The sequence below is a fragment of the Antedon bifida genome, chromosome 1 (genome assembly GCF_963402885.1).
Source record: "Antedon bifida chromosome 1, ecAntBifi1.1, whole genome shotgun sequence".
Taxonomy (NCBI): Eukaryota; Metazoa; Echinodermata; class Crinoidea; order Comatulida; family Antedonidae; genus Antedon; species Antedon bifida.
Genome location: NC_136226.1, coordinates 5,218,695 through 5,245,960, shown reverse-complemented (window position 1 = coordinate 5,245,960; position 27,266 = coordinate 5,218,695). Strand labels below are relative to the sequence as shown.

The 27,266-nt window shown below is 32.3% G+C and overlaps 4 protein-coding genes across 6 annotated transcripts; 3 read left to right on the top strand and 1 right to left on the bottom strand.

The window, feature by feature from the left end:
• Window positions 1-749: 749 nt before the first annotated feature.
• Window positions 750-2,539, bottom strand: LOC144839147 (succinate dehydrogenase assembly factor 3, mitochondrial-like). Of its 2 annotated transcripts, none has more exons than XM_078694462.1 (3): window positions 2,475-2,539; window positions 1,785-1,995; window positions 750-1,109 (listed from the first exon to the last, which is right to left on the bottom strand). In XM_078694462.1, the coding sequence occupies exons 2-3, from the start codon at window positions 1,959-1,961 to the stop codon at window positions 939-941; spliced, it is 348 nt and encodes a 115-aa protein (XP_078550588.1). In that variant the 5' UTR covers window positions 1,962-1,995; window positions 2,475-2,539; the 3' UTR covers window positions 750-938. The 2 variants fall into 2 exon arrangements, with proteins under 2 accessions (XP_078550588.1, XP_078550594.1); XM_078694468.1 differs by lacking the exon at window positions 2,475-2,539 and adding an exon at window positions 2,094-2,423.
• Window positions 2,540-2,756: 217 nt separating this feature from the next.
• On the top strand, window positions 2,757-19,407 carry LOC144838785 (cytoplasmic dynein 1 intermediate chain 2-like). Of its 2 annotated transcripts, XM_078694270.1 has the most exons (16): window positions 2,757-2,791; window positions 4,282-4,403; window positions 6,209-6,314; window positions 6,568-6,658; window positions 7,078-7,199; window positions 7,466-7,480; window positions 11,906-11,989; window positions 12,547-12,703; window positions 13,091-13,190; window positions 13,698-13,823; window positions 14,256-14,402; window positions 14,777-14,890; window positions 15,111-15,389; window positions 15,856-15,996; window positions 16,661-16,786; window positions 17,093-19,407. In XM_078694270.1, exons 2-16 carry the CDS (start codon window positions 4,305-4,307, stop codon window positions 17,195-17,197), a joined length of 1,812 nt encoding a protein of 603 aa, XP_078550396.1. In that variant the 5' UTR covers window positions 2,757-2,791; window positions 4,282-4,304; the 3' UTR covers window positions 17,198-19,407. The 2 variants fall into 2 exon arrangements, with proteins under 2 accessions (XP_078550396.1, XP_078550403.1); XM_078694277.1 differs by lacking the exon at window positions 7,466-7,480.
• A 794-nt stretch (window positions 19,408-20,201) lies between these two features.
• Window positions 20,202-21,479, top strand: LOC144845463 (CD209 antigen-like protein D). Its single transcript, XM_078702871.1, has 4 exons — window positions 20,202-20,225; window positions 20,628-20,746; window positions 20,922-21,120; window positions 21,291-21,479. Exons 1-4 carry the CDS (start codon window positions 20,202-20,204, stop codon window positions 21,411-21,413), a joined length of 465 nt encoding a protein of 154 aa, XP_078558997.1. The 3' UTR covers window positions 21,414-21,479.
• A 69-nt stretch (window positions 21,480-21,548) lies between these two features.
• On the top strand, window positions 21,549-26,796 carry LOC144843490 (macrophage mannose receptor 1-like). Its single transcript, XM_078700310.1, has 14 exons — window positions 21,549-21,553; window positions 21,791-21,924; window positions 22,065-22,288; window positions 22,479-22,564; window positions 22,704-22,822; window positions 23,054-23,180; window positions 23,374-23,456; window positions 23,706-23,825; window positions 24,551-24,655; window positions 24,791-24,952; window positions 25,416-25,498; window positions 25,672-25,822; window positions 26,010-26,072; window positions 26,568-26,796. The coding sequence occupies exons 1-14, from the start codon at window positions 21,549-21,551 to the stop codon at window positions 26,675-26,677; spliced, it is 1,572 nt and encodes a 523-aa protein (XP_078556436.1). The 3' UTR covers window positions 26,678-26,796.
• Window positions 26,797-27,266: the final 470 nt, after the last annotated feature.

The following is a 27,266-nucleotide window of genomic DNA, read 5'->3' as shown; positions in this document are numbered from 1 at the left end:
GTCATCAATTAATTTGAAACGATAAAGATGAGGAAATCTGTAAAAATGAGAAAAAGTCGCCTCAACCGAGATACGAACCCGGAACCTTCACAGGCACAGAATATGTGCAGATTTCCTATTAACCATTTGACCAGATTCTTTTCACGGTTTCTCATCGCGTTTTCTAAACAGTTTACAGGATCCACGTGCCAATCCCATAACCTAATTAATTTATCAATCAGGAAAAATAGATTTACAATACTTAATTATCGTATATAGTTTTACTGGAATTATTAAGCCTTTAAGTATTATTAATACTTCTCAAGATAACTGTAAAGTTTACTTAGCAGTTTCTAGTTCAATATAATGACGTCATGCGTCATACGCAGCTATATTACTAAAGCTTGGTTCCCACTAGGAGACGAAACGCAAGGACGTAGACGCAACGCAAGCGAGATGACCCGTGGCAAGCGACAGTTCAATGATCCATCGCGTTGTGATTGGACAACTCGCTTGTGTTGCGCTTATGTTTTTATTTATTTATGTTGGGAACCAAGCTTAATTACCTATTAGCCAGCTTTAACTGAGAAAACAATTCAAATTTGAAATACATTTACAAATACGTTAGGCCTATAACAAATAAGCTTAAAGCATGGAGGTATAAATTAGTCTAACCTAATTATAGTTCCATTCTTAACGCTAAATTCACGCCTGTTCTGTTTCACGGAACGGAAGACGGCACCGTTCAACTGTATATACATTTTCCCGGAGCCGTCTTCCGTTCCGTGAAACAGAACAATTGTAGCTTTAATGGCAGGCCTACCATGGTACACAGTGCCGGTACACAGGTGTGTCGCATCATTGCACTAGCACTGGTTCTAATCTACCATCACAATGTATTTTTTTTGTGTTATATAATAATCCATAATATGTTATCCGAATATTATTTCTTCATTTTATTATGATAAATTTTCTGGTGGTATAAATGGTGATGGTTTTTTGGTTTCCTCGTGGAGTTCGTACAATTGTCCGATTTGTTCAGGTCTGAAGCTGTCTAACCGGCCGACATCTATCGAACTGCCCAATGATGACTTTCTAGATAACTGTTCCTCGAGGTGCTTTGCGTAATTCTATAAGAAAATAGAATTTATGCAAATGTATGGACAATGCTTGATATCGTAAGTAATTAACTGTCGGCGGGAAGTCGTATATTTCATATGCTAATTTGGTTCTTGATTACTCACGTAGTCTTTTATTAATCTTAGTAATATTTCAATCGATTTAAAGCAACAATTTAATTGTCAATCAAGGGATAGGGCCTACCACCTGTCATCTTTTAAAACAAACATAATATTGGCGCTGTATAGAAATCTATCTATTATCAATTAAAAACTTGCGGGAGAAGTTATTAACGGTCAATAGAACAGATTATTGTTTTAAAATAACTTACAGCACTACATTTATAATAACAAATATTTTATTTAAGATTACTGTAGGCCTACAACGTGTTTCTATTTATCAATATCTCGCTTCACAAAAAGAACCAAACGAACATTGAGATTGAGATCTTTAATAGAATAGTAGGCTAAAACTTTGTCTACACAAAAAAAGTCTGATGTGCCCAAAGATTGTAGTGATATTCCTAAATGTGGTAGTGATATGACATCATCATGTCAATACATTATGGGCACATCACATTTTTTTGTTACACAAGTTTGATAGTGTAGACAAGCTTTCTTAGTTAAATATACCCAGACTATTTTATATAATAGACGTAGTATCGTTTGATGGTCTTAGTGCCGTACCAGCCATTCTGCCATAAATATCTTTATTTCTTCTTCCTTTGCTGTTTTGTGATTCTTGAACTCTGATTTGACATATTGATCACCAATGGCTTTCAGTTCAATAGGAAGTCCTTGGTGCAGTTTGAGAATCCTTTTATACAAGCTTCTTACCATCAGTACATGAGATGATGACATCATTTATCATCATCTAAATTCTATAGTATAGTGAGTGCTGTGTAGATAGATAATAAAATGGCGATAACATTATGATCGAATAACTTTTTCGATATTTTCATTTGACAAAGTCTTTGAAAATTAATGATAACCCACCTAAATTACTGTCGGTATATAGGCCTACTAGGGTCTATAAATAAAATAACCTAGCGGGAGAAAGAATATTGTAGATAGACATCGGCTCCTTAACAAAACTCTCTCCCATCTTCTTTCCCACCATGCAGAATGTTTTTTGGTAAAACGGTCTAGGCCCAGTAGGCTATATATGGAATGTGTGTGTCACCTCACAACCACGACCGCGCCGTGTATTTCACTCACAACTGACTGGTAGTGGTATGGTGATGATGGCCTAGCACTTCCAGCGTCATTAAAGCTGGCTATTTCAAGCTCATATTTAAGCTCCATCTTCCTTTGAGGTATTCATAAGCATTTTTCTACCCTAGATAAAGCATAGACATACAACAAATGTTAACTTACTAGCTAGGGATTTTAATATCATGAATCGTGTTGTTCTGAGTTTTGTTTAGCAGTCGACAAAATTGCTAAACATTTTCTATATAAAGGTATATTGATGCTAAGTAGAATATTGTAATTTTAATTGCATATATCAATACAAACAAACTTATAATTATTTGGTTTTATAATTTTAAACTAAAAATAAATATAATATTTTAAATATATTATTAACTGGTTAAAATATACTACTAAAAATACAAATTAATACTCACGTTCACCTTTCAGCGCGAGCGCGACTGGAGAGTGGAGCCTAGGCTGCATAAGGAGTTCAGAATTGGGTGTGTATTATTTAGATTTAAACAATGATTTATAGATTTTTAAACTATTGTTTATCTTTATTGATACCGAATAAATAAAGTAAATTAAACGTGATCCTATCCTATGTATAAGTTATTGTAAGGAGTATCTCGGTCAGCTAAACTCGCTTTACAATTTACCAATATGCTTTTCCCCTGAACACGGCTACCCGGTAGAAGGCTGAGAGAGTGACGTTCAGTCACCGTGGTACCTGTGCTGTGTCTGGCGACATCGGGCCTAGCATTGCGTATTGTGAATTAGCCTATACTGGATTATCGAAGATATGCGATTCGTAAAATACTACCTCACAAGTAACATAAAAACGATATAGTCATGCCCTAATTATGTAATAATAAAGCATTCAACAATTTTATATAGATGGAGGCTTATTATAAGGCTACAGCCGCCCTACTATACTAGCTAAGCCTTAGCTAGCTAGTACTAGGCTAGGCTAATTATTTTATTTATTAATTTTATTTAAAAAATGTTTAATTCATTATTATCATAATTATATGCCTAGACATATATACTGTAATAAAAAGTAGCACTATACGAAGAGAAAGCATAGGAATAGAGCATAGAGAACAGAAGAATGTCGGTTTCTTTGAAATGCTGATTGTTTATTGCATGTCCATAACAAAGAGTATCATATTTTGATATGAGTTGTAAACTCCCTGATTACTACTGTTGCTAACTACTGTGCATTTGTAAAGTGTGTACAACATCGTAAAGTGGGCTAAAATTACAGTAGTAAATACATACAAATGTTGTTATTGTCCGGCTTTCACTATAAGGTCATACACATTACGTCATAACTCTTGTCGCTCATTGGTTGCTTGTTACGATTGTGCTTATGTCTCTTACGAAAGTTGACTTCAAGTCAACTTTCGTAAGAGACGTAAGAAACGTGACGCAACGGCGTTCATTCAAGCGTAAGATAAAAAATCCTGGTTTCCTGTAAAATCGGAAGAAAACGTCGTGACGCAACAATTGTTAGGTCATCGGTTTCCTGTAAAATCGTTTGTCGTTACCATTTTTCTTACGTTGTGTCGATTTTATAAATTTGCGATCGTAAATGGTTTCCTGTAAAATCCGCATTTCTTACGACAAATCGACGTAGTCGCAACAAAAGTGGTGTTCTTACGTCGACAGGAAACCATGCTTTACCTCCAGAATTACAGTACTACTACTAAGTACAGTATACAGTGCCACAAGCATAGTCTTACTATTTCTGGAGTACTACTATACTAGGCATACTAAAAGTCACTGTATTATACTATTATAACCTATAAATCCCAAATCATCCAAATATGTATACAACAAATAATAAACATACTATGCACATCAATGATGCAATACAATTAGTATGATATAATACAATTACATCCAGTATTCTATTCAAAGAATACTGTACTGTACTTTGTTTATGCTAACATTCAATTCGCCAATAATTACATGATTTTCTTCACAGAAGTTTTTCCAAGATAAGATATCATGTCTGACCGAAAAGCTGAATTAGAAGCAAAGAAGAAAAGGCTTCAGGAAATTAGGGATTTGAAAAAGAAAAAGGATGAGGACAAAAGAAAGAAAGAGGTAAGTTTAAAAAAATATTATAAATAAAAAAAAATATATATACATTTTGATATTTATGTTTTCCATTACTAAAGAATATAATAATCATTCATGAACTGTCAGCATTTGAGTAACTTGTAGTTTATAGGTCAACTTTGATTGGAGGATCTAAACAGTACAGAAAAACCCTTATGTACTCTAAAATGGAAAACCTTGTGTACAATATACTATACATGGGAAATTCCTATACATGGGAAATCCCTATACATGGGAAATCCCCAGGAGATATTCTATGTTCTATAAAAGTAAATTTTATATGTAAAGTTAAGTAAAATTCCTCCTACTCAATATATGTGTGATAACTCTTTCACTATAAGAAAATACTAAAATGTGGTTTTATATGTAAGATGATCTTGTTGCCACTTCCACATTCCTTATGAATTATTAATTCTTTAAGTTCAAGTTTCACAACTGTCAAAATATGGTTAAAACTGTACAAATTTACCACATAAATGAAAACTGCCATGATTTTACTAATACTATAGAATATGGAATACCTTCAGGCATTTAAGCCTTTTCATGCACACATGGTAATAATGTCAATACATTAGTAATCACATTTATTCATTTCAATTCTTATCCTACTACAGTAGGTTTACTGTAATCGTCTGATTCCCACTCTGCAGTTTATGTCAAATTTAACAATTTTGTGTTTCCTTAAAGAAAATATTTAGAACTTAAACCTGATTTGACCTCTTTTCAACAAGGAAATAAAAGTACATCTGTCTGTATAGAAATAGTTTGTTTATTACTGTACTATAAATTTTAGCAAACTGTTTTCTTTGCCAAGTTGATATCACTTTATGGTTCTCAAATTCTGTCAGGTGATGACGTCTGTTAGGTGATATGACTTGATATGACGTGGGCTTTTAACAAGTTTTGAATTTCTCCATATGCAATCTTCTGTCATATGCCCAATTAGGGATAGGCAGACAAGACACTTTATTTAAATCAATAAACGCTATCTAAAATCATCCAATACTGAAATGAATGCTGTATTCATTTATGTAAATGTTGGTACTATGCACATTATCCAAATATGATTTATAATTGTTATTGCAATTAGATTAGAAGTAATAAATTCACATCTTATTTACTTATGCAAATTATCAGAATTAATATGAGAATGCTAATGCTAATTACACTAAATCAATTTCAATGTATTAAAAATGAATACAACTGTATATGTATTGACTAAATTCTCGTTTTGTGGCCCTGATCTACTGTAATAGTGCCCAAGTTTGAGGTTGCTGCTGGCTTCAGATTTACATTTACACCCAACCCCTCCTGGCCGACTGGGTAGAAACGTAGTCAGTTAATTCGAGGCAGTGGAGTAATGGCTATGAGTGGTCACTGACTAAATCTAGGGGAGTTTAAGGGGCCTCGGGGAATGAGCAGCCCCAATACAACTACCCAGCATTGGACCTTTTCCCCTTGCGTTATGCAACTGATTCTAGACATGATAAACAACAGAATTTTAAAGTATTTAGTAAAGTTTGTTTTAATATATTAATAAAAATATAGATTTGTAAACAAGTGTGAGATTTTAGGTGTGTGGTGTGAGAACTTGAGATTGGGTCAAAAGTGCATATGACCTGGTGACCAATCTCCTAAAATTAAGTGACCAATCTCCTAAAATTAATTAAACAATCTCCTAAAATTATGTATTCAAAGTTACACAATTAATAGTGTTAAGTTTATGAATCGGCATACTTTAGAATTCAATTGATTTTCTTTTTAATTACAATTTTAATGAATATTTCTAGGAATCTATTAAAGCTACTACAGCTGCAGTAACACTTTCAGAATCTGAACTTGATAGAAAACGAAGAGAAGCAGATGAACTTCTACGTGGCATTCTACCAGAAGTTTGTAAGTGTGCAATATATGTTATTATAATTATGAATGAAGACTAAAAATCGGGCACACCCATGTCGACATTTTGAATAGAATAAGAAATACAATTTGAAAAATGCTGGATATGCCATTGGTCTGTTTTCAATCAAAGGCTAAAAATGGTGACATTACTGAACTTTTCATATCTTTATCATTGTAATTTTCTAAAATTTAGTATAGTGTTTGTGGTTTGGGTTAAGATTAAGGTTAATGTATTATTTTTGTTTAGCTTCTGCCGGTTCTACAACTGTAAACGCTGCTAGTCCGAATAAAAGTCAAATCAAGAAAACGAATGATGAAACTGCTGCTCAACAGTTTTCGTGAGTTATAAACAGTATAGAACCCTTCATTTTGGCCATCTATATTTAGGGAAAACTCCTATTGAAGGGACACTCCTATTCAGGGGAAACTCCTATTCAGGGGATGCTCCTATCCAGGGGAAACTCTTATTCAGGGGAAACTCCTATTCAGGGGACACTCTTATTCAGGGGAAACTCCTATTCAGGGGACACCCCTATTAAGCTCCCCTATACTAACATTCTGAACCAAGAAATAGACAATTTGAAATCTTAATCTTCTACGATGACTTGAATTTCACTTCAGAGGAATATCTGAAAGTGCATATAGTAGATTGCAAAATGGATGGATATTAAGATGTGTATTTGTTGCCATACACCAAATAACTTGTTACCATGATTCAGACTTAAAGACTCAATTCATGTTTCTTTTCTTTATGTAGTAGCCCAAAAAGAAAGTTAAAGCTTGGTATGTCTTCAGTAAATCTGGCGGGATTTCCACCTAAAGAGCTAGTCACTTATGCTAAAGAAACACAAACACCAGTGGAGGACAAAGAACAAGATGGTAAGTAATGACTGTTATCTTCTTGTTCTCTTTATTTTAACTTCTAGATAGCGTTATCACTACATATTATTATTATACTGTAGATTAGATGCTACTACCTGTACAGTAATAACATATTTAACATAGTTTTCTCTTTTACACCAATACAAATTATTTTGTTCTTTATATATTATAATATATCAGTGTTGTTTACAGTAAATCCCAATATTATAATCTCTTTTATTTTTTCCCTATATTTCTTTCATTTATGTTGTTTTCTCTTGTAGTCATGACCTCTGAAGGTATATATAGAGTATTTATTATTATTTTCTTTTTCTATTTTGCTATGGGAAATTCTGTTCTCTTCGGTAGTTACTGTAATTTAGAAAATGCGACAAATCTTGTTTAAATCGATATGTTTGGTAGTTTTGTCCAACTTAACACATCATTCATTTCTAAGAACAAGGGTTTTCACCTTATATAATAACGATTTATATCAAAATCAATGATCAATGATTCTACAAAGTTGCAAATTGGTGCATCACAAATATCAAAGTATATTTGCCAACCATAGAAATGTTCCCTTAGAAGTTATAATAAGGTAAGTCTACCTTCAACAGTCAAAATTTGTAATTTGAGGTGTAATAGTGCTTAGTTAATATCCTGTACGTGCAGACACATTATATTTTCTTGTATTTGTCATCAACTATGCAACATGCAAAGGCAAAGAGGTTATGAACAGCAAGAACGTTTTGCTTATAAATTCATAACAATTTATAGTTTTCCAAACATGTTGATTTAAATTTGAAAATTGTTTCAAAGTAGGGTTTCTTTTAAGCTCTGTCTACACTATCAAACTTTATGTGACAAAAAAAATGTGATGTGCCCATATATCGACATGGTGATGTCATATCACTACCATATTTGAGCATATCACTACCATATTTGGGCACCACACACTTTTTTTGTCAAACTAGTTTGATAGTGTAGACAGAGCTTACCTAAATAATTTGACGGTTTAAAAAACGTTTTTACATTTATTCTCGTTTATTTTCTTTTTGGGTAACTGTTTTGATTGTTTTAATCAATTTTTAACCTCAACTTTCTCTTACAAACTTGTTTTTTACTATTTGAATATTTACCTTTATATTACTAAGTTTTAAATTTTACAAAAGGGAAATTTTTAGGTAGTGACAATAGGTTCTAAGGGATAATAACGGTTTAATGAATTTTTATGCTATTATTAGTAGCTTAATTTTCTTATTGTAAACATTTCTTTCAGTTTTTGTTTAATGTTTTTTTTGTGTGACACTGTATATTTAACCTTGTTTTCTAACAAATTTATGGTTTTGTGAAAAACATAAGTAAACATCATTTAACCAACATAAATAATGTTAATGTGTGGTTATGATATCTTCTTATATCTTTTTATAAAATGAAATGTATGATGACAAAAGATAAGCGCATTAAGTATTTATTTTAAACTGTCCATTCCAAATTTTCCTCAGTTTCCAGTTAAGCTTAAGGACCTACTGTATAATAAATACATTTAACATTTGTTGCCATACTGAAGTACCCTTTTGACTTAAATCTGCCATCATCATAATTTATTAAACATAATTTACTGTATCACTACAATAACACATTTGGAGACAAACAATTTCTTGTGTAGCACAATAATTTGTTGTGTTACATATACTTTCACTATAAAGTCTGCAGTGATTCAAATTACAAATCTAGATGTGATTGGGTTAAATGCCAAGCCTTGTAAAACTAAGCATTGGTCTTTTTATTCCTATGAGAACTTAAAGAAGTTGTTTTTAAACCATAAGGCCTCTTAAAACTACCATCTATTCACTCCTAACGTAACAAAAGTACTTTAGAGAATATGTGTCATGAGTGTATCTGTACATGTGTCAGTTTTAATGTTATTGCTACAACATTTAATAGCAGGTAGGATTAAGGGACAAAACAAAATCCAAAAAAGTGTCCCATTAATAAGTGCGTCCCCTGAAAAAGGTGTCCCAAAATAGTACTTCTACTGCAGTTCAGGTTAATTTGAGTGTTTTGTTAAAGCAATAAATGCAAATATGGTGTTTTTGCATCTTACACTGCCCCTTTAATCTCGATTTCCTCCAAAACAAAAACTGACCACCTTCGGATTTTTCAAGGAAATATGTGATGAAAGTGATGAATTCTCCTAGGATTCATGCCTTTATAATGAAGAATTTTGTAATTAAAATTTCAAAGATAATTCCGCAACATAAATCTTGCATGCTCTGTTAATAAAACCTGCCATATATATGCATTTTATTTGATCATGCCATCTTTAGTACCCAGGCCTAGCATCACCATTGCGTATCACTGTGTTGTACATGTTTTTGTCATTCATCATTGTTATTATCATTTTTTGCTTTGTAGATGAGGGAAAACTTTGGGATTGGCTTGGTAAATGGCATCATTGCATGTTGAAATGTCCATTGCAATCATGCCTGATTTTGCCTGACATTTGCTCTTTTAATTTTTTCATTAAATTTTATAACAAGCATCTGATTAACAACTTTTTCTTTCTAATAATAATAACTCAATTTACATGATTATCCATTCTATTTCTATACATTCAGTTGCATCCTCAGATATGAAACACAGAAAAAAACCGTTATATCTCATACAGTCATTAGATAAGATGAACAAAAGGTTTTAATAATCAAACCAATGCATCTACTACAGTATATGTTAAACGAAGCTATTTCTCTTAATCAAAGATCTGACAATTTATATTTATTAAACAGAATCATCATTTTTAGAAAATAAAAGCCTACATATTTGAAACCTAAATTACTATTAAATTATTAATAGTTCTTCTTCTTAAGTGATAATTGGAATCTATATTCCAGTGTACTTTTGTATCTAGGGATAGCAATATGTTTGTTCATTGATATTCAAGGTTTTGGTATTGTAATGAAGTTAATTGAGGTTTGTTATTGAGAATAACCTTAATTATAAATCAATCCTTGGGGTTGTAATATAATATACTAATAAACAACAATGATTTTGAATATTAGAAAATTTAACTGTAAGACAGTAAAATCACCAGGGACGCTACATTTACTTTGTTTAAATTAGCTTTTAGAAGCACAATGGAAAGGTGAACTTTAACCTTCTTTTCCAAAATGCATCTTGTCCTTTTGAAAACAACAGATATGATGTGATGGGGGGTATTAACAATTTGTACACAAAACATAAAGAAATAGGAGATGTAAGAACCCCTGTTATGGAAACTAACAAAGTGTCTCCTTAATAAGGAAGTCCCAAGAGGGGTTCCCACTGTATCCTAGAAAAATGTTGCCTGGGGACCTACTGTAATCAAATTCAGTTTGGAATATACATCTGGACAGTTTTACATCATATTCTTTGAAAACTACTTTGAAAAAAGTCTAATTTAAAATAAGTCATTAACGTTGACCTTAACAGATGATTAGTTTCTAGATTAATTGCTAATTTAGTCATTATAGCTATATTAAAGTCCTTATCAAAATATCTTCTTAATATTAAAGATGCACTATTGCCATGAACTTGAATTTGATATGATAAAAGATTAAATTTGGGTAGCCGGAAAAAAATGTATTATGTGATGCTATTTTTGGAACCAATACAACATTGGAGTTGTGGATTGGTGGTTATGATGCTTGGTTACCAATCTAAGGGTCCTGTGTTCAAGTCATGTCAGTGTCAGGATATTTTGACAATGACAATGACAATTTATAACTCCACTCCCAAAAACTTGTAATCAGACTTTGTTTATGTAGAGCATCTTGTGTGTGTGTATGTTTGTCTTGTGAAGGATAGTGAATTAATTCCCTTATGGGCAATTTGCCTAAATAAAACAAAAAACAAAACAAATATTAAGAATGAAATTTAATTTTGAAAAAATAGTCTAATTTATTAATTTTGTTTCAGTATCATATATTTATGACTTCATGTTATTCAGTAGAGTGATTCACCAAAGGTCAGCACAGGTCAAACAGGTGTCTGTGTTTGCTCGCTTTCCTCACTGTGTTTTAGTGAAGGATTATGGGATGTAATCATCGAATTGTTAGCTGATGAAAGTGCATGATAGAAATGTTACAATTAGTGACTTAATTGGTAAACAGAAAATTGACAATCTACGAAATGAGTTTAAACATAATGTTTTCATCAATCTCATTCGTGCCTCGAAAAATAGAAATGTACTGTATGTACTCATAATTGGTAGATTGCATTGTAGATTGGGAATCTAGGTAACAAGTCGGCAATTAACATTTCCAACAATCATTAATGGGTTTTACCCAACAAAAGCCTTAATGTATTTTTGTAAAAAAAAGAAAAGCTATTACGGTTCAATGGACTATATTGTTTAAAATACATTATGATATATTGTATTGTTTTGAAAAAGGAGTTTACACAAATACAAATGTATGTGCATGATATAGGAGTTTGTGTATTATCACAAATGCCTGTTCCAATAGCTTGTACAGTACATTGCACACAAACTTTGTCCATGATTTGAAAATAACTCATATGCCATGCTGAAACCCCAAAACTTGAAATTCTGTTTCAAAGGACAGAGCTTGTGAAGTGCATGCTAGGGTATATCTCTATAATATTATGTCAACCATTATTTTTGTGAATTTAAGTAACATTTTTTAAAATAAATTATAATATAACTGAACATGCTTTGTTCGTAGATGAAGATGATATAGCAGAACCTGTTGTGCAGCAGCCAGAACCAGAACAACCGCAACCAGAAGAGAAAGAAGAGGAACCTGAAGGTACTTTAAACTTTTCTTTACCTAATTTTTGCTTTAAAGGTAATTGACATACAGTCTAGGTTCCACACGCTGATTTGACTTGGTATTCGTTTTTGTCACACATGAAATGTCATATTTGAGCTGGAATGCAGCTGGTGGTGCTATGCAAAAAGATACAATAACTTATGGCAATTCAAATTCACATGAAGCATTTTGGTCACAAAGTCCACTTTGTATAAGATGTCCTTTGAGCTTGGTTCCCACTAGGATCCAACGCAAATTGATAGAAGATTATATTGTTACATTGCATCTGTTATACCAAGTGTGGCAGAATTTTTCTTTAGTGGGAATCAAGCTTTAAGGTCTTCCCATTCAGTAATATTCTGTTGACAAACCTAACCATGATTTTCCTTAGAATGACACTGATGCTGCTGAGAAAAGATAATGTAATAATACATTTTTCTAACACGTTCAATTGTAATACTTCCTATAATTCCATCCTGTATTTTCTATTGTATTGTACAATTGTAATACTTCCTATAATTCCATCCTGTATTTTCTATTGTATTGTTTTTTAGTGGTAAAAGAGTTGACCAGTGATGAAAAACAACAGATCGTTAATTCAAGTGACTTCCTTTCATTTTTCGACCGTGCTTCCCGAGTCATGGAGAGGGCGCTCTTTGAAGAATCTGACATTTTCATGGACTACACAGGAGAAGAACGAGACAGAGAAGGGTGAATTTTAAAACTATTATTTGTGTATCTTTATTTCATGTTTTCTGTGATTTGATTCGGAGTTCGGAATTCATTGAAAATATGTATATAAAGATGTATATATCAGTTATCCACCAGTTGATAAAATCCATGTACTGTGGTAGAGATTTAAACCCCTGATGGGGGTGGATCCAGTGGGGTAGTGTTTGGGTCACCTGTTTGCCCCCTTTGACAACTAGGATGAAATTATAACTTCTTTTGGTTATCTATTTTTGACAGACTATTAATATTATGATGTTAGTGCTCCCGGTATATACATTTCCTAGATCCTCTCCTGCCTATAGTATTGTAACATTTTATTTTTAAAGAAGAATATTTGATTTGATTCAATCTTTTTTGCTCCCCCAGAGATAAGGATGCTAGTGCTAAACTTTCACTTAATAGACAGTTTTTTGATGACAGATGGTCAAAGCATCGAGTAGTGTCCAGTTTAGATTGGTCAAATCAGGTATAACTCATTTTTAACATGTATTTTTTATTGGCAGATGTTATATCTATCCAAAGTATTAAAAATATATGATATTTAAAAGTTAAATTTTAAGTAAACAAAATAATCTGAAATCTCCATGAAATTATTTGAAGATATTATATTATAATAATTTTAAGGTATAATTATGCAACATGGTGGGCAAAGCTTTGTATAAGTATTGAAAAAGTCTTTAAAAATTCTTGCAATTGAAATCAAGAAAAACATGTAGTCTTTTCATGATACTAATGTACAACATTCTAAGTCATATATAGATTAAGGTCTATTTCGTGCCTAGCTTACCTGGATAAACCGACATCAGCCCTTTCCCCTCGAAGAGCAAGATATAATATATTGAACACCCTCTCCACAAATGGTATAGTCCATGAACTATGCACTCACTTTATACTAAACTGCTTATCGACTGAATGAGTATATTTTATTATTGAAATATTTATTACTGTATTTTGTTTATCTGTTGTTGTTTAGTATCCTGAACTATTGGTAGCATCTTATAATAACAATGAAGAATCACCACATGAACCTGATGGCGTTGCTCTTATATGGAACATGAAGTTCAAGAAAACCACACCAGAATACATCTTCCACTGTCAGGTGAGACATAGAAATTTATCTATTTGTTTAAAGCTCTTTCTACACTATCAAACTTTATGTGACAAAAAAATGTGATGTGCTCATATATGAACATGATGATGTCATATCACAAACATATTTGGGCATATTACTACCATATTTGTGCACATCACGCCTTTTGTTGTCAAACTAGTTTGATATTGTAGACAGAGCTTTAGTGTAACAAAAGGTGTGTTAAAGCAACTTAAAGTTCCTAAGGTTTTTAATGGCCTGTCCATACAGATTTTGCAAAGCTTTGGAGGCTTGAGTTGAACCGGCAAAGATTCTGTATTTATTAGATACTACGATTTGTATCCATTTTCCAATTCAATAGGACACTAAATTCATATTTATACTATTTATATTAAAAGTATAAATAACCTAACCTATTATTATTCTTAATTTACTTTGTAGTCACCTGTAATGTCAGCGTCATTTGCACGCTTTCATCCTAATTTGGTAGTTGGCGGTACATATTCCGGTCAGATTGTATTATGGGACAACAGAAGTTATAAGAGAACACCAGTACAGAGGACGCCCTTGTCAGCTGCTGCTCACACGGTAAGTTAAATTTATTCTGCTGAAAGCATTGCTAATCACAGCAGTGAAAATGTACCCTAAAAACAGGCCTAAACTATTTGTTTTGTTGCCAATCTGTATCTGTCTAGTCTAGGTGCATTATACTCTCAATCATGTTTAAAAGATTTAAAAAAAAACACATTTGAATATAGAAAAAAATACTGATACTAGATTATATCACATTTGATTCTTTTAGATTTAGGCTTCATGAGCTATGTCTTTCTACCCCCTGTACCCTCTGCAACAACATTTGGCCTAACTATGTCCAAAGTAAAAACATGATGAAATCATGTTATATAATGTGTTTATAATAGTGTTTTGTTATAATCATTAAATGTGACCAATTTATTCAACAGCATCCAGTATACTGTGTAAGTGTTCTTGGAACTCAGAATGCCCACAACTTGATCAGCGTGTCAACGGATGGTAAAATGTGTTCATGGAATCTGGACATGCTCTCTCAACCGCAGGTAACTTGGTTCACTTTTCTTGTTGGATTCTCAAAATTAAAATTCTCACATCGAAAAAAAACATTATTTACCTGCTTCCAGCCAATGGGGTTTTGCTTTTTTTTCTGTGGAAGTGATTAAATTTATTAAAATTACAAAATGGCCTATTCAAAATCTGATTTTATTAGTCTTCATTTTTCATACATCTCAACATTCTCAAAAATTTATCTTCATTTTGTAGGACAGCATGGAACTCCAACATAAACAGTCAAAACCTGTTGCAGTTACCTGCATGGATTTCCCAACAAACGATGTGAACAATTTTGTAGTTGGCAGCGAAGAGGGCGCTGTCTATAACGCCAGTAGGCACGGTAGCAAGGCAGGCATTAATGAGGTGTTTGAAGGCCATCAAGGACCTGTCACTGGTATTGATTGTAACCATGTACAAGGGCAGATTGACTTTTCTCACCTGTTTTTGACGTCATCATTTGATTGGACCATTAAACTGTGGAGCACAAAGGTATTTTGAGATCTGTTTATGGGCGTTATAGAGCCCAATATAAATTGTAGTTTCCATGATTGCACCAAATTCCATCATCTCTCGAACAAACCGGTTTCGTAACAGCTTTTATCCAGCTGCCAATCGGGCACTGAATGCTTGTCAGTGTACCATACGAAAGTGATGTGACACTTTGTAATTGATTTGTTAGTTTTTTTATGTATCTGTTTTTGTATATTTCAAAGCAAACATAATTTCTTTGTATATTTTATATGCAAATGATAAATAAATGGAAGTAATTTTCCACTGATGAATGAATGAATATTAAAGTGGTAATTTTTAAGTATTACTAATTTATTTCAGTAGTAATTTTATAAATTAAACAACTTCTTGTTTTCTTTGATATATACAACAAATGTTATTCTTTTTATTTGCTATGATTATTTGTTTTCATCTAATGTTAAAATATTGTTTTAATTTTTCAAAGCAACAAAAACTAGTATATTCATTTGAAGACAACAGTGATTATATATATGACGTAATGTGGTCACCTATTCACCCTGCACTCTTTGCATCTGTTGATAGTATGGGAAGACTTGATGTCTGGAATCTTAATAACGACACCGAGGTTAGTAATTATATATATATCTATAATTTGTTTATTTTTATATGAATATATATATTTTATATAAACATCACAGACACAGAATAAATTCTAACCGCCCAGTGATATCGTAAAATTTAATTAATTTGAAACAATAAAGATGAGGAAATCTGAGAATGAAAAAAAGTTGGCCCAACCAACATTCGAACCCGGGAACCTTCTGCTTGATATGCAGATGTCCTAACCATTAGACCACTGGGGCTTCATGGTATTGTACAAATTCAATTGATATATTTTTAGGCATGAATTATATAACACAGGTCCTATTATACTTAAGCACAATATTTGTTAATATGGACATAAATATGTAACACAATGAAACACCGGTTCTCGTCAGATCACCGATGTTAAGCTATGTCGAGCCTGGTTAGAGCTTGGATGGGAGACCATCTGGGAATATCGGGTGCTGTATATGCAGCACAGCTTCTGCATCTAGTATCTGCCTCAGACATATTGGCCCATGCCTTTCCTCTGGTCAAGGTGGGCACTGGATGAGAGAAGCCCTTGATCAATGGTAACCGGGCCCGAGAACCGGTGTTTCAACGCAGTATGCCCGTATTTGTACGTATGTTAATGATGTTTGGTTGTATTACTATGGTGGGGTTTCACATTATATTATATTCTGTAGGTGCCAAGTGCTAGAGTAACTTTAGATGCTCAACCAGCAATAAACAGAGTACGGTGGGCACATTCTGGCTATCAAATAGCAGCAGGCGACGCAGATGGCCGTATATGGATATATGATGTAGGAGAAGTAAGTAAAACAATTCTAATGTTGTCATTGTATAAGCATGCATGCATACAGACAATTATAAAAATTATAAATTATATTTCAGTGTATTTAAGAAGTGACTTTCTATTCTTTGGTAGTAATCAATAAATAAACCTATTATCATACTATAATGCACCGTTCTCAAAACGTTATGCTCCAAAGGCTTTCAATCTGCATGATTGATAGAAAAGACAGTCTACACTTTGCTGTTTGGTTTCTTTTCAAAATTTAAATTTGAAATAAATTAGTTTAAATAACAAATTTCCTTTTATTCAACCTCCAATTCAGAGTTTTGCAACACCTAGAATGGATGAATGGTCAAGATTTGTACGTACATTAACAGATATCAAGGCTAATGCTGCTGATATGGAAGCTGATAGTTTAATGCGATGAAATTCCACACACCCCTGACATTATGAACTGATGACCAATGTTCCATGTGCATTTTACAGTAAATTCTGCGGTTTGTCCTTTTTCGTTTATATTACTCATGCAGTGTGAGTGAATGTCCGATTACGTTGGTGCTGTGGATATATATTGTGCTGCCCTCTTTGTTGAGTAATACGAACGGATGGTATTGAAAGGCAGTAATAATGACATATATAGTTCCACGTTTATGTCATTCGATTGGCATGTTGCTGTATCATTAACGACATAATTGAATTTATTATGTAATTCAACAATAACCAATTTATTGAAAAATGTAGCTCTCTTGCCCGATGATGCGTTTAACCATAAAGTAATATAAACTCCAAGATGGTTCAATTGCCCCTCTTGGGTTTCCATTAACTTAATGTTTAATAAAATATGTTGAAAAACTAAACTATTTAGTTATAAATTATACTGTGTTACATTATGTATATCAGATATAGACAGTAAATGTGTAATATTATTTTGTTGGTTTAGCCGACATTAATGTCATATACCGTGTATCGTCATCAATTACAGCCAGATAAACAGGACTGTAGAGTGATGTAAAATGTTAGAGCATGTTAAACAGTAAGATAAACCAAATTATGAATACAACTACTTGATATCTATGAAAAATCTATCAAGCAGGCTTAATATTTTATAGTATGTGCTTAAATATATTCAATGAGTTTGTTTTAATTTATGTTTATAGTTTAGAAGTGCTTGTCCTGCTGAACTTTTTGGGTAGAACCTAGCAAATTGAGTATAGCACTTGGATATAATGTAACCCCCCCCCCCCCACTTTTTTAATAATGCCATCTTGATAATGTTTTTATTCTATTTTTTGTATTTATTCCCAGTCCAAAAAAAACAATATTTCATTCAAGTAAAACAATTAAACAAAAATTAAACAGAGTCTGTGAACAAAACAAATTCTTTATATTCTCTAGTAAAATAAAGACATTTTGCATGCATGTACAACTCATAAAATAATGTTAAATGAAATATGAATGATGGACATTAGATATATTGATTTAAATTATTTAAAAATAAATGATATTGCCATGTTATTATCATAGTATAAATCCCACCCTGTAAATGTTGCCAAATTTTTTTATCAAGATCTTATGGGATTATACTAATTTGATTTGTTTTGTTGAAGTTATTTTAGTCAATTATGGCATCCACAATGATTGTGGAATAATTCTTTTGTGTTTTTGTGTATTCTAATTATTATAATTTTGTAAATTTATTTCATGCTCTACACTATCAAACTTTATGTGACAAAAAATGTGATGTGACTATATATGGACATGATGATGTCATATCACTACCATATTTGACCATATCACTACCATATTTGGGCATGTCACACTTTTTTGTCAAACTAGTTTGATAGTGTAGACAGAGCTTTTTAGTTTGGAACAATGTGTGCATATGTATCATATTAAATACCTCAGACAAATGTTTCTCCCTACTCTTGCATAATTGTACTGACTGTTCAACAATTTGTGAACAAATATGCAATTCGTTCTCAGTTGGGATTTGAACCCACAACTTCAAATTCCTTAATACATGAAACAAGCCAAGAACAAGTATTCAATTTGCACTTATATATATACTAATGCACAGTATATACATTTTATATATTCAACCACAATTAATTATAGCAGCAACTCAAATATTCCTTTCGTTTTTGTTTTAAATTTTACACAGCCTAAATAAAATAAACTACAGTAATAGAATCCATGAGAATTAAATACATTTTTAGAATAAATTGTGTCGATAGCCATACAAACATTTTGTAACTCACACATTTGGTTTACTGCCCCCTTATTTTATTTGTTTGGGACGGGTCGAGTTAATAATTAACTTTTTGTGTTTAGACGGTACTTAGAATTGTGTAAATTATATAGTGATATTTAATTCTTTAAAAAAAAATATATTTGTTTTAATTTAAAAAATTGAAACAAGGTTGGATTTTATCATGTAGTGATAAATTACTCTTTTGAACAATTTTATTGAGATAATATTATTTGTTCAAGTATTTTTAGTCAAGGCTAAATTTTTGAGTCTATGTGAGCAAATAATATATCTTATGTTGCCTTGTGGATTGTGTGTACAGTAAACTTGCTTTGGTTTACCTTTAAAAAAATATGAGAAATTAAAATATCTATGTCAATAACAATTAATCTTTTATTGATTCATTTAATGTTGTATACTTCTACTGTATTACTGTAGATTTGTGTAGTGTGCATAGTGGCGTAACCGCTTTGAGCGCTCACTGGCTAAACCCAGGGGCCCCAGAGCTTAAGGGCCCAGAGCTTAAGGGGCCCTAGAGCTTAAGGGGCCCCATAGCTTAAGGGGCCCCATAGCTTAAGGGCCTCTGAGCATGAGCAGCCCAATGCAACTACCCAGCACCTTTGCCCACTGTGTTACGCCACTGAATGACTTTGCTATTTAACCCCACTGAATATACCTTATCTAATAAAATAATTATAAAATATTGACATATAACTTCCATAATGTGAAGTGTATATTCAGTGTTTTCAAGGTTTTATTTTTTTGAAGCAAAAAAAACAAAACATATATTATTAATGAATTAATGAAATAACTCACATAATGTGAAGTGTATATTCAGTGTTGAGTAAAATACCTGAAATTAATGACAAAGCTGTGGGTATCAGTGGCTGGATCACAATGGAGATACAAAATAAAATAAGCAAAAACCTAAATCAAAATGATAAAGTAAAACAGCCAGAAAAATTAGACAGAGCTTTCAAGCAAAACTAGCCCTTCATTAATCATTTTTTCAGTAATTTGCCTTTGGATTTATATATAGAATATGTATACATACTGCATTCAGAATTCTACTTATCTGATTACATAACTAATTAGAGAACATTGGAGATGCTGGTGACATTCTATCACTCACCAAGCAAATAAGAACAGGGGTGGATCTGGATCAAAATTGATATAAGTCGATATGAAAGGTTATCAAATACAACCTGTAGGTGGCTAAATACTGTGTGATTATTTTGTGGACACTGCGATATGCTTTTGTGTAAATAGTCTATGATTTATGCATGTTTGATAATAGTTATTTTATATAAGGTATCAAATGATATTTAAATGTAAGATTTATAATATTTGTGAAATCTATAAATCAATGCACCTGAATTAAGTCAAAGTAGTATAGGTAAAAATAACCTTTTCCACTTTCCACTAAAAACTACCTATTTATTTTCAACACTCCAATGTTTTTATTTTCATTGAAAGTATATAGTAAATAATAACCGTGTTTAAAAAACTTGCATATAAATATGAAATAGTATTTTGATTACTTGTGTAAGATGGTAGCTTTTTATTGTAATTAAAGATTGCACATAAAAATATTAATAATATATACCAGGTACCATATCCACCTTATCACAAGGACCTGATCTGTTCATTAAATACCTTATCAGGTCTTTCAGCCCAGTATCATAATACTGAACTCTGGATTCTGAACCTCACTGCACTGGGTCTCTGGTAGTACAAACTTAATATATAATTTTACTGTTTATTGTGCTCTATAATTGTTTCTGACATTTAGAGAAATATGTTCTCAAGAATTGTAATATTTTCAGTCTTTCTTGGATATGGTAAGTTACATTTACTTATATTATTTAGTATAGAACAGTTGATATGTTTGTTTACTTTACAGCCTTAAAAAATATGCTAATTTTATCAGGAAACTAAGAACGTTATTTTTAGCTTATAGCCAAGGATGTGGAGAAGGTTGGCAACAATTTGGCAACACATGCTTCTACGCTTCACAGCAGTTTAAATCTTGGAATCAGGCTAGAGATATATGCAAGTCAATGGATGCTGACTTAGCCATCATCAGAAACAAAGAACAAAATGTTAGTAAACAATATTTCTAAAATAAAAGTTTGTTACTTTTTACTAGAACAACCAACTTTTCTAAATCTCTAAATTTACCTCCAATTTTATATCAGATATTTATTTATAATCACTAATATATTTTTGAAAGCATCTCTTCTTATAATTACATATGTTTTTTTTTTGCTAGGAATTTTTGCAAGATCTGCTGGGTTTTACTGGTTCCTTGTACTGGATAGGTCTTCAGGATACCAGAGGTGAAGGAAATTTTATATGGGTGGACAACACACCGCTTGATCCTGTAAAAGCGTAAGTAGTTTCAGTTTTCATAGAATCAAAAGGTTTATCATTACTACTATACTATCTACTACTAATCTTAGGTACTCATTTTTCTAATTCCCGAAATTCCCGTTGCTACTACCTAAGCTGGTGATTTAACATGTTCGATATGAAGTAATAAAACAGAAAAAGAGTATGGATGTATAATAGCTATTTTTATTTATAGTATTGTTGACTTTCCTTTTCCTTTAGATCCGTTTATACTCATCGATATGTTGTCAAAGTGTCAACTACGTCAAGTAAACAACCACAGTAACTGCTTGATCCTTCCATAACATTCACAACTCAGTCAAGAACCACAGTAACTGCTTCCTTCCATAACATTTTAATTATGTGACTTTTCTTTTCTAGTAATTGGCTGCCCGGACAACCAGATGATTATCGAGCTGGTGAGGACTGTGTTGAGATTAACACCGAAAGAGGGGGACAGTGGAATGATGAAGGTTGTTCTACAACACTACAGTCTTACATCTGTTCCAAAGATTGTAAGTTTTATGATATTTGTTTATGTGGCCTAAAATCATTTTAATAAAGGTGCTTGATTCCCCTTTCACATTGCCTTTCAAATCTCCAGAGTTTTACAAAAATGATGGTGTTTTATTATCTCTTTCAATTCTACCATTAGATGTGGATGTTGAATGTGATGAGCGTAATGGCTGGATTAACTATGACAATAAATGCTACTTGTGGAGGAATGTTGAGCTTCAGACTTGGACAGAGGCAGAGACATTCTGCACTCTACTCAATGGACACCTCATCAGCATCAATTCAGATGATGAACAGAATTTTGTTAATGACATGCTGCAACAATTTAAGGGGATGGGAATGTGGATTGGTTTAACAGACAAGGTATGTCATACTTGTTTTTATTGTAGGCCTAATGATTTCTCAAGCCGCCATTTTGATTTACGCTACGACCTACAGGTTGACGAATATCGTCCTACATGGTAAATATTCTAAAATATAGATTAGTAAATTGTAATTTTTTTTTCTCTTTTTGTTTATTAATTCTTGATAAATGAATTATTATTCTGAACAGGAGTCAACTAATGCAGGCTCATTCTATTGGACTGATCGCAGTCCTGCAGATTACATGAAATGGGACAACAACCAGCCAGACACCAGGTAAATAAAAAGATGCTATCACCACCATCAGTACAATATCTAAGCACTTGTCATTAAAATTGAAAGAGAAGCAAAATTGCACAATAGAATTAGTATTAGAATAGTAATAGAATATCTTCCTTACTGTTTGTTTTATTAGGTACTATAGCAATGGTGGAAATTGTGCACAGATGCAGAATTATGACATATCAAGTGATGGTTTATGGGTGACAGCACCTTGCTACCTGGCAAAGAACTACATGTGTGAAGCCAAAGAAGGTAAGGCCACTAAAGTGGTTCATAATTCTTAGGCTAGCTCTATATACCATGTTGTCAATGCAAATGTACACTCAGTGTTAATATTTCATGTGACGAGATTACTGAAGGCAGACAATAATACAAAAGATATCATTATTATTATAGTTGTTATAACATTTTAAAATTCGTCTCAGAGTTACTGAAATTTGTTCTATGTTGCTCAGATTTCTTGTAATATTTTACTGTTTTAAGGTACTTGTTCGTCGGGATGGAAATACTACAATGGCCAGTGCTATCAATCAAATATGAATAAAAGAACTTGGATAGATGCAAAAAGTTTCTGTGAGGCCCAGGGAGGTTATTTAATTACAATCACAAGGTATTACTATTATTACTTCTTACATAATAACTAATAAGTTTATATAGGCTTGGTTCCAGAGGTTTTGTCAGCTTAGATAACAATTTAACAATATTACCACAAAAAATGAAAAAGCATATTATTTCTATTGTGTGCACTTGGTTATTATGTAGAAAGTGCAATGTTGTTTAATTCATTAATTCATTCTTTATAGCGATGGTGAAAATCTGTTTATTGCAACTTTATTCTCGGAATTCTGGAGAAATGTGAGACAGAATATTTGGTTTGGGCTTTCAGGTAAGAAGTGAGTTTTCAATATTTCTTACGAAGAATATGTTGTCTTCCATTGCCAATTACCACCTAGTACCTACCTAGTTACCATATTTAGCTTTTGTAATGCCAATATTTTCTGATCATAAACTGCTCATGAATATTTCACTAAGATTAGTTTGAATTACAGTAGTTTACCCCTCATGCAGTACCTTTTGAGATCTACTTCTTTTGCCTTCTACAAATTTTAAATATGATATCTCCATTTTCTTTTAGACATTAAACGAGATGGAAATTTCCAATGGGTGCAGGACATTGATCTTGACTATACCAGCTGGAATATAGACAATCCAAAGAACCAACCAAATAAGGCAGACTGTGGCAGTATGAATACAGGTAAAATCCAACAACATGCTTGCCTTCCAATCCCAAGGTCCAGGGTTCAATCCTGACCTAGTGCAGGGTTGTAACTCACGACTCTTTAAACTCCACTTCCAAGCCTCAAATGAGACTTAGTTCATAAGCATGATATATTATAAAATAGTTTATCCATCCTGTAACTGGCGAGTTACTTACTGTTGGATGCGTATGAAATAGACGATTAAAACAAATATATGACAAGGAGACCAGGAAAAGAAACAGCTGCTGAGATTATAATTAAAATATCTTGCAGTATCAAAAAGAATGAAGCAGCTTTGCCAACCAATCCAAGAGTCCTTCTCATGACAAAAAAACAACTCCACTCCCAAAGACTTGGTTTAAGACTTTTTCTATTTAGAGCATCTTGTGTACATGTTTGTCCTGCGAACAAGATTGCCACCCATAAACAATCACTTGATATGTCATAATTCTGCATCAGGATAGTGAATGAATTTACTTATGGTTATCCTTGGTACTTTGCCTAATATACAGTATAAAAACAAACAAATACAAAAGCAAGCAGTGATTTCACACCTCATATCCACCTGCGGGCACTTAACTTGCAACATACTTGCTAAAATACAGCAGCGATTAAACTATATTGGAAGATAACCATGTGCACCTTTACAATGATTAAATCTTTCCACACCGTCAATTATTGTATATGGTTCGTTTTAGTTATGATGTTTATTTTGATTCAGGAAACAATGCAGCGCTTTGGGATACTATAGATTGCAACTATGAGCAGGCTTTTATTTGCCAGATAACAGCAGGCAGAGCTGTCACAAATCTGCCAGCAGATCAAGGTAAGGTCTTAAAGATCATTTACTCTGTAAACACATAACCATTAAAAAAAATAAAATTTAAGATTTCAAGAATGTTAGAAATCAAGCCATATAATTATAATGATATTTATGAATTTAAATTACATTTGTATACAGGTGTCCATTCATGTGAAGGTGATTGGCAAGCGCATGGTGATTCTTGTTACTTGTTTAGAGCCACTGATTTCCAACCATACTGGGATGCTGAGGCTATTTGTGCCAATGAAGGTGGCTCACTGGTAACCATCACTAACCAAGAGGAGCAGGATTTTCTTTCAGGTATGTGCAAAACATAATTAACTCAAAATGAATTTTGAAAATTATTCACAACTTAACTCTCAACTTTTAAAGATGTATTGCCTCCAAAAACATGAAAAATGAAGATTAATTAAATCTGACTTTGAATCGGTTATTTTGTAGTTTTAATAAAGTTAATCCCTTCCGTAAAAAAAAAAAAAATGTTTTCTCATATAAAATGACAAAATAAATGGTAAAATTCATTAAAAAAAAACCCATTGACTGGCAGCCAATTTGACCATTTTTTCCAATAAATTACAGTTTCAGGTAAATACATTTTTTTATATCCAATTTTTGGTCAAAGTGGATAACGTTACATTAAAATGGCATATTCAACAAAAAAAAATGTTACAAATTATTTTTCAGTTGGACAATACATCTTTAATAGTTCCAAATTATGTATATTATTTTCTATTATACTATTGTCTTTACAATTTACATATAGTTCGGGCTGATGTTTTGAGAGCTGAGATGTGGATTGGTTTACATGATACAAAAGGCAAATTTGAGTGGATTGATGGATCAGCTGTAAGTATCTATAAATAACTTTAATAATGTTACAGAATGTAATTTAATAAACAGTGTAAAAATCAAAATTTTCACCAAGAATAATTACATACTAAATATCCAAGTATTTACTAATACAGTATTTGTTATTTTCGCTTCAGTAAATTGTCACATGTAAATTGTTTTTATTTCAGTTATCATTTAACAATTGGGCCCCAGGGGAACCGAATGAGTCTGGATCAGGTGAAGATTGTGTTAGCTTCGTTAGTAAATACTCCAGACTTGGCATGTGGAATGATTTGGATTGTACACGACATCAACCTTACATATGTAAACGACCATACAGTAAGTACAGCATGTATTTTTGTCTTAATACTTTTTAAATTTTCATCTTTTTTACTGATACTTTTACTGATTATTGAGTGGGGTGTTGGGTATTGATCAAGACACAAGTAGAAAATATTAGGATTGAGTAACCTGATGTCATAGTTCCATCAGAATGTTAATTGTGTAATAATATGTTGCTTTTCAGATAGCGGTGGAGGACCTGTAAACCCAGTAACTCCACCCTCTTCTGGTAAAACCGATGGACCATGTAAGTATTTGATTAACATAGAATCACCTGCATATTCAAATTACTTTGAATTGTGTCCTAACATGGAGAAAAAATCTATTAATAAATATGACAATAACATAATTGACACTTGGGTGGTGGATAGAGAAGAAAATTATGATTTTGGATTTTGGAGGCATTGTCACTCCTCAACAGAAAGTGTCATTTTAATGTATTGTATGGTTTCAAAGCCTTTGATAAACAGAGTTTAGAATAGTACAATGTAAAGCTTTGTCTACACTATCAAACTTTGTTTGACAAAAAATGTGATGTGCCCATATATGGACATGATGATGTCATATCACTACCATATTTCAACATATCACTACCATATTTGGGAACTTCACACCTTTTTTTGTCAAACTAGTTTGGTAGTTTAGACAGAGCTTAATACAAAATACGAAGTCAACGGTTGTCAAACTTGTATTGATGGCACGGTATCCCATGGCATCATTTAACATACTTTTCTCTCCTCAGCTGGAACTCTATCTGGAGGTGCTATCGCAGGCATCACTATTGGATTCATATGTGTACTTGTCCTGGCTTCTGTGTTGACTGTTCTGGTTGTGAAAAAGCGACAAAAATAAGCAATCCAAATCAGTACTAACATTGCTTGTACATAAGAAATCGTTCTACCCTAGTATCACAGTAATTTAATGGTACAATATAAATATTAACAAATCGAAAGGAATACAATAAATAAAATATTGTGGGTGATAATCTGTATAGTTAAAAGAATAAATGTAATGTAATTTGTATATATATGATAACCAATAAAATTTACATTTACGTACGTGTGTAGTTTTTCAATGTGATGTATCACAGAGACATAAATGAAACTTGTTATTTGTTAACTGTTTTACATTACACTCTTTTTAACGTAGTGTTGCTTTTTGTAACTTTGGAAAAGTTTGAATCAAAGTTTATTTTTCCATAGTTGATGTTTTACCACCCCATATTACAATCGCCAAAGACGATTACATACACTTTTTAAACAATGATAATATTACCATATAAGGATGAATGACAACTGGTCTAGGTTCTGTGTCGACTTGATATTAGTAAAAGACATATTATCTAAATATTTTGGCGCACATGGCGTTTCATACGTATAATACTTGAGCTAAAAAAAATTGAAACATATAAAAGACAAATAGACTTTTTGCAATTCTATGC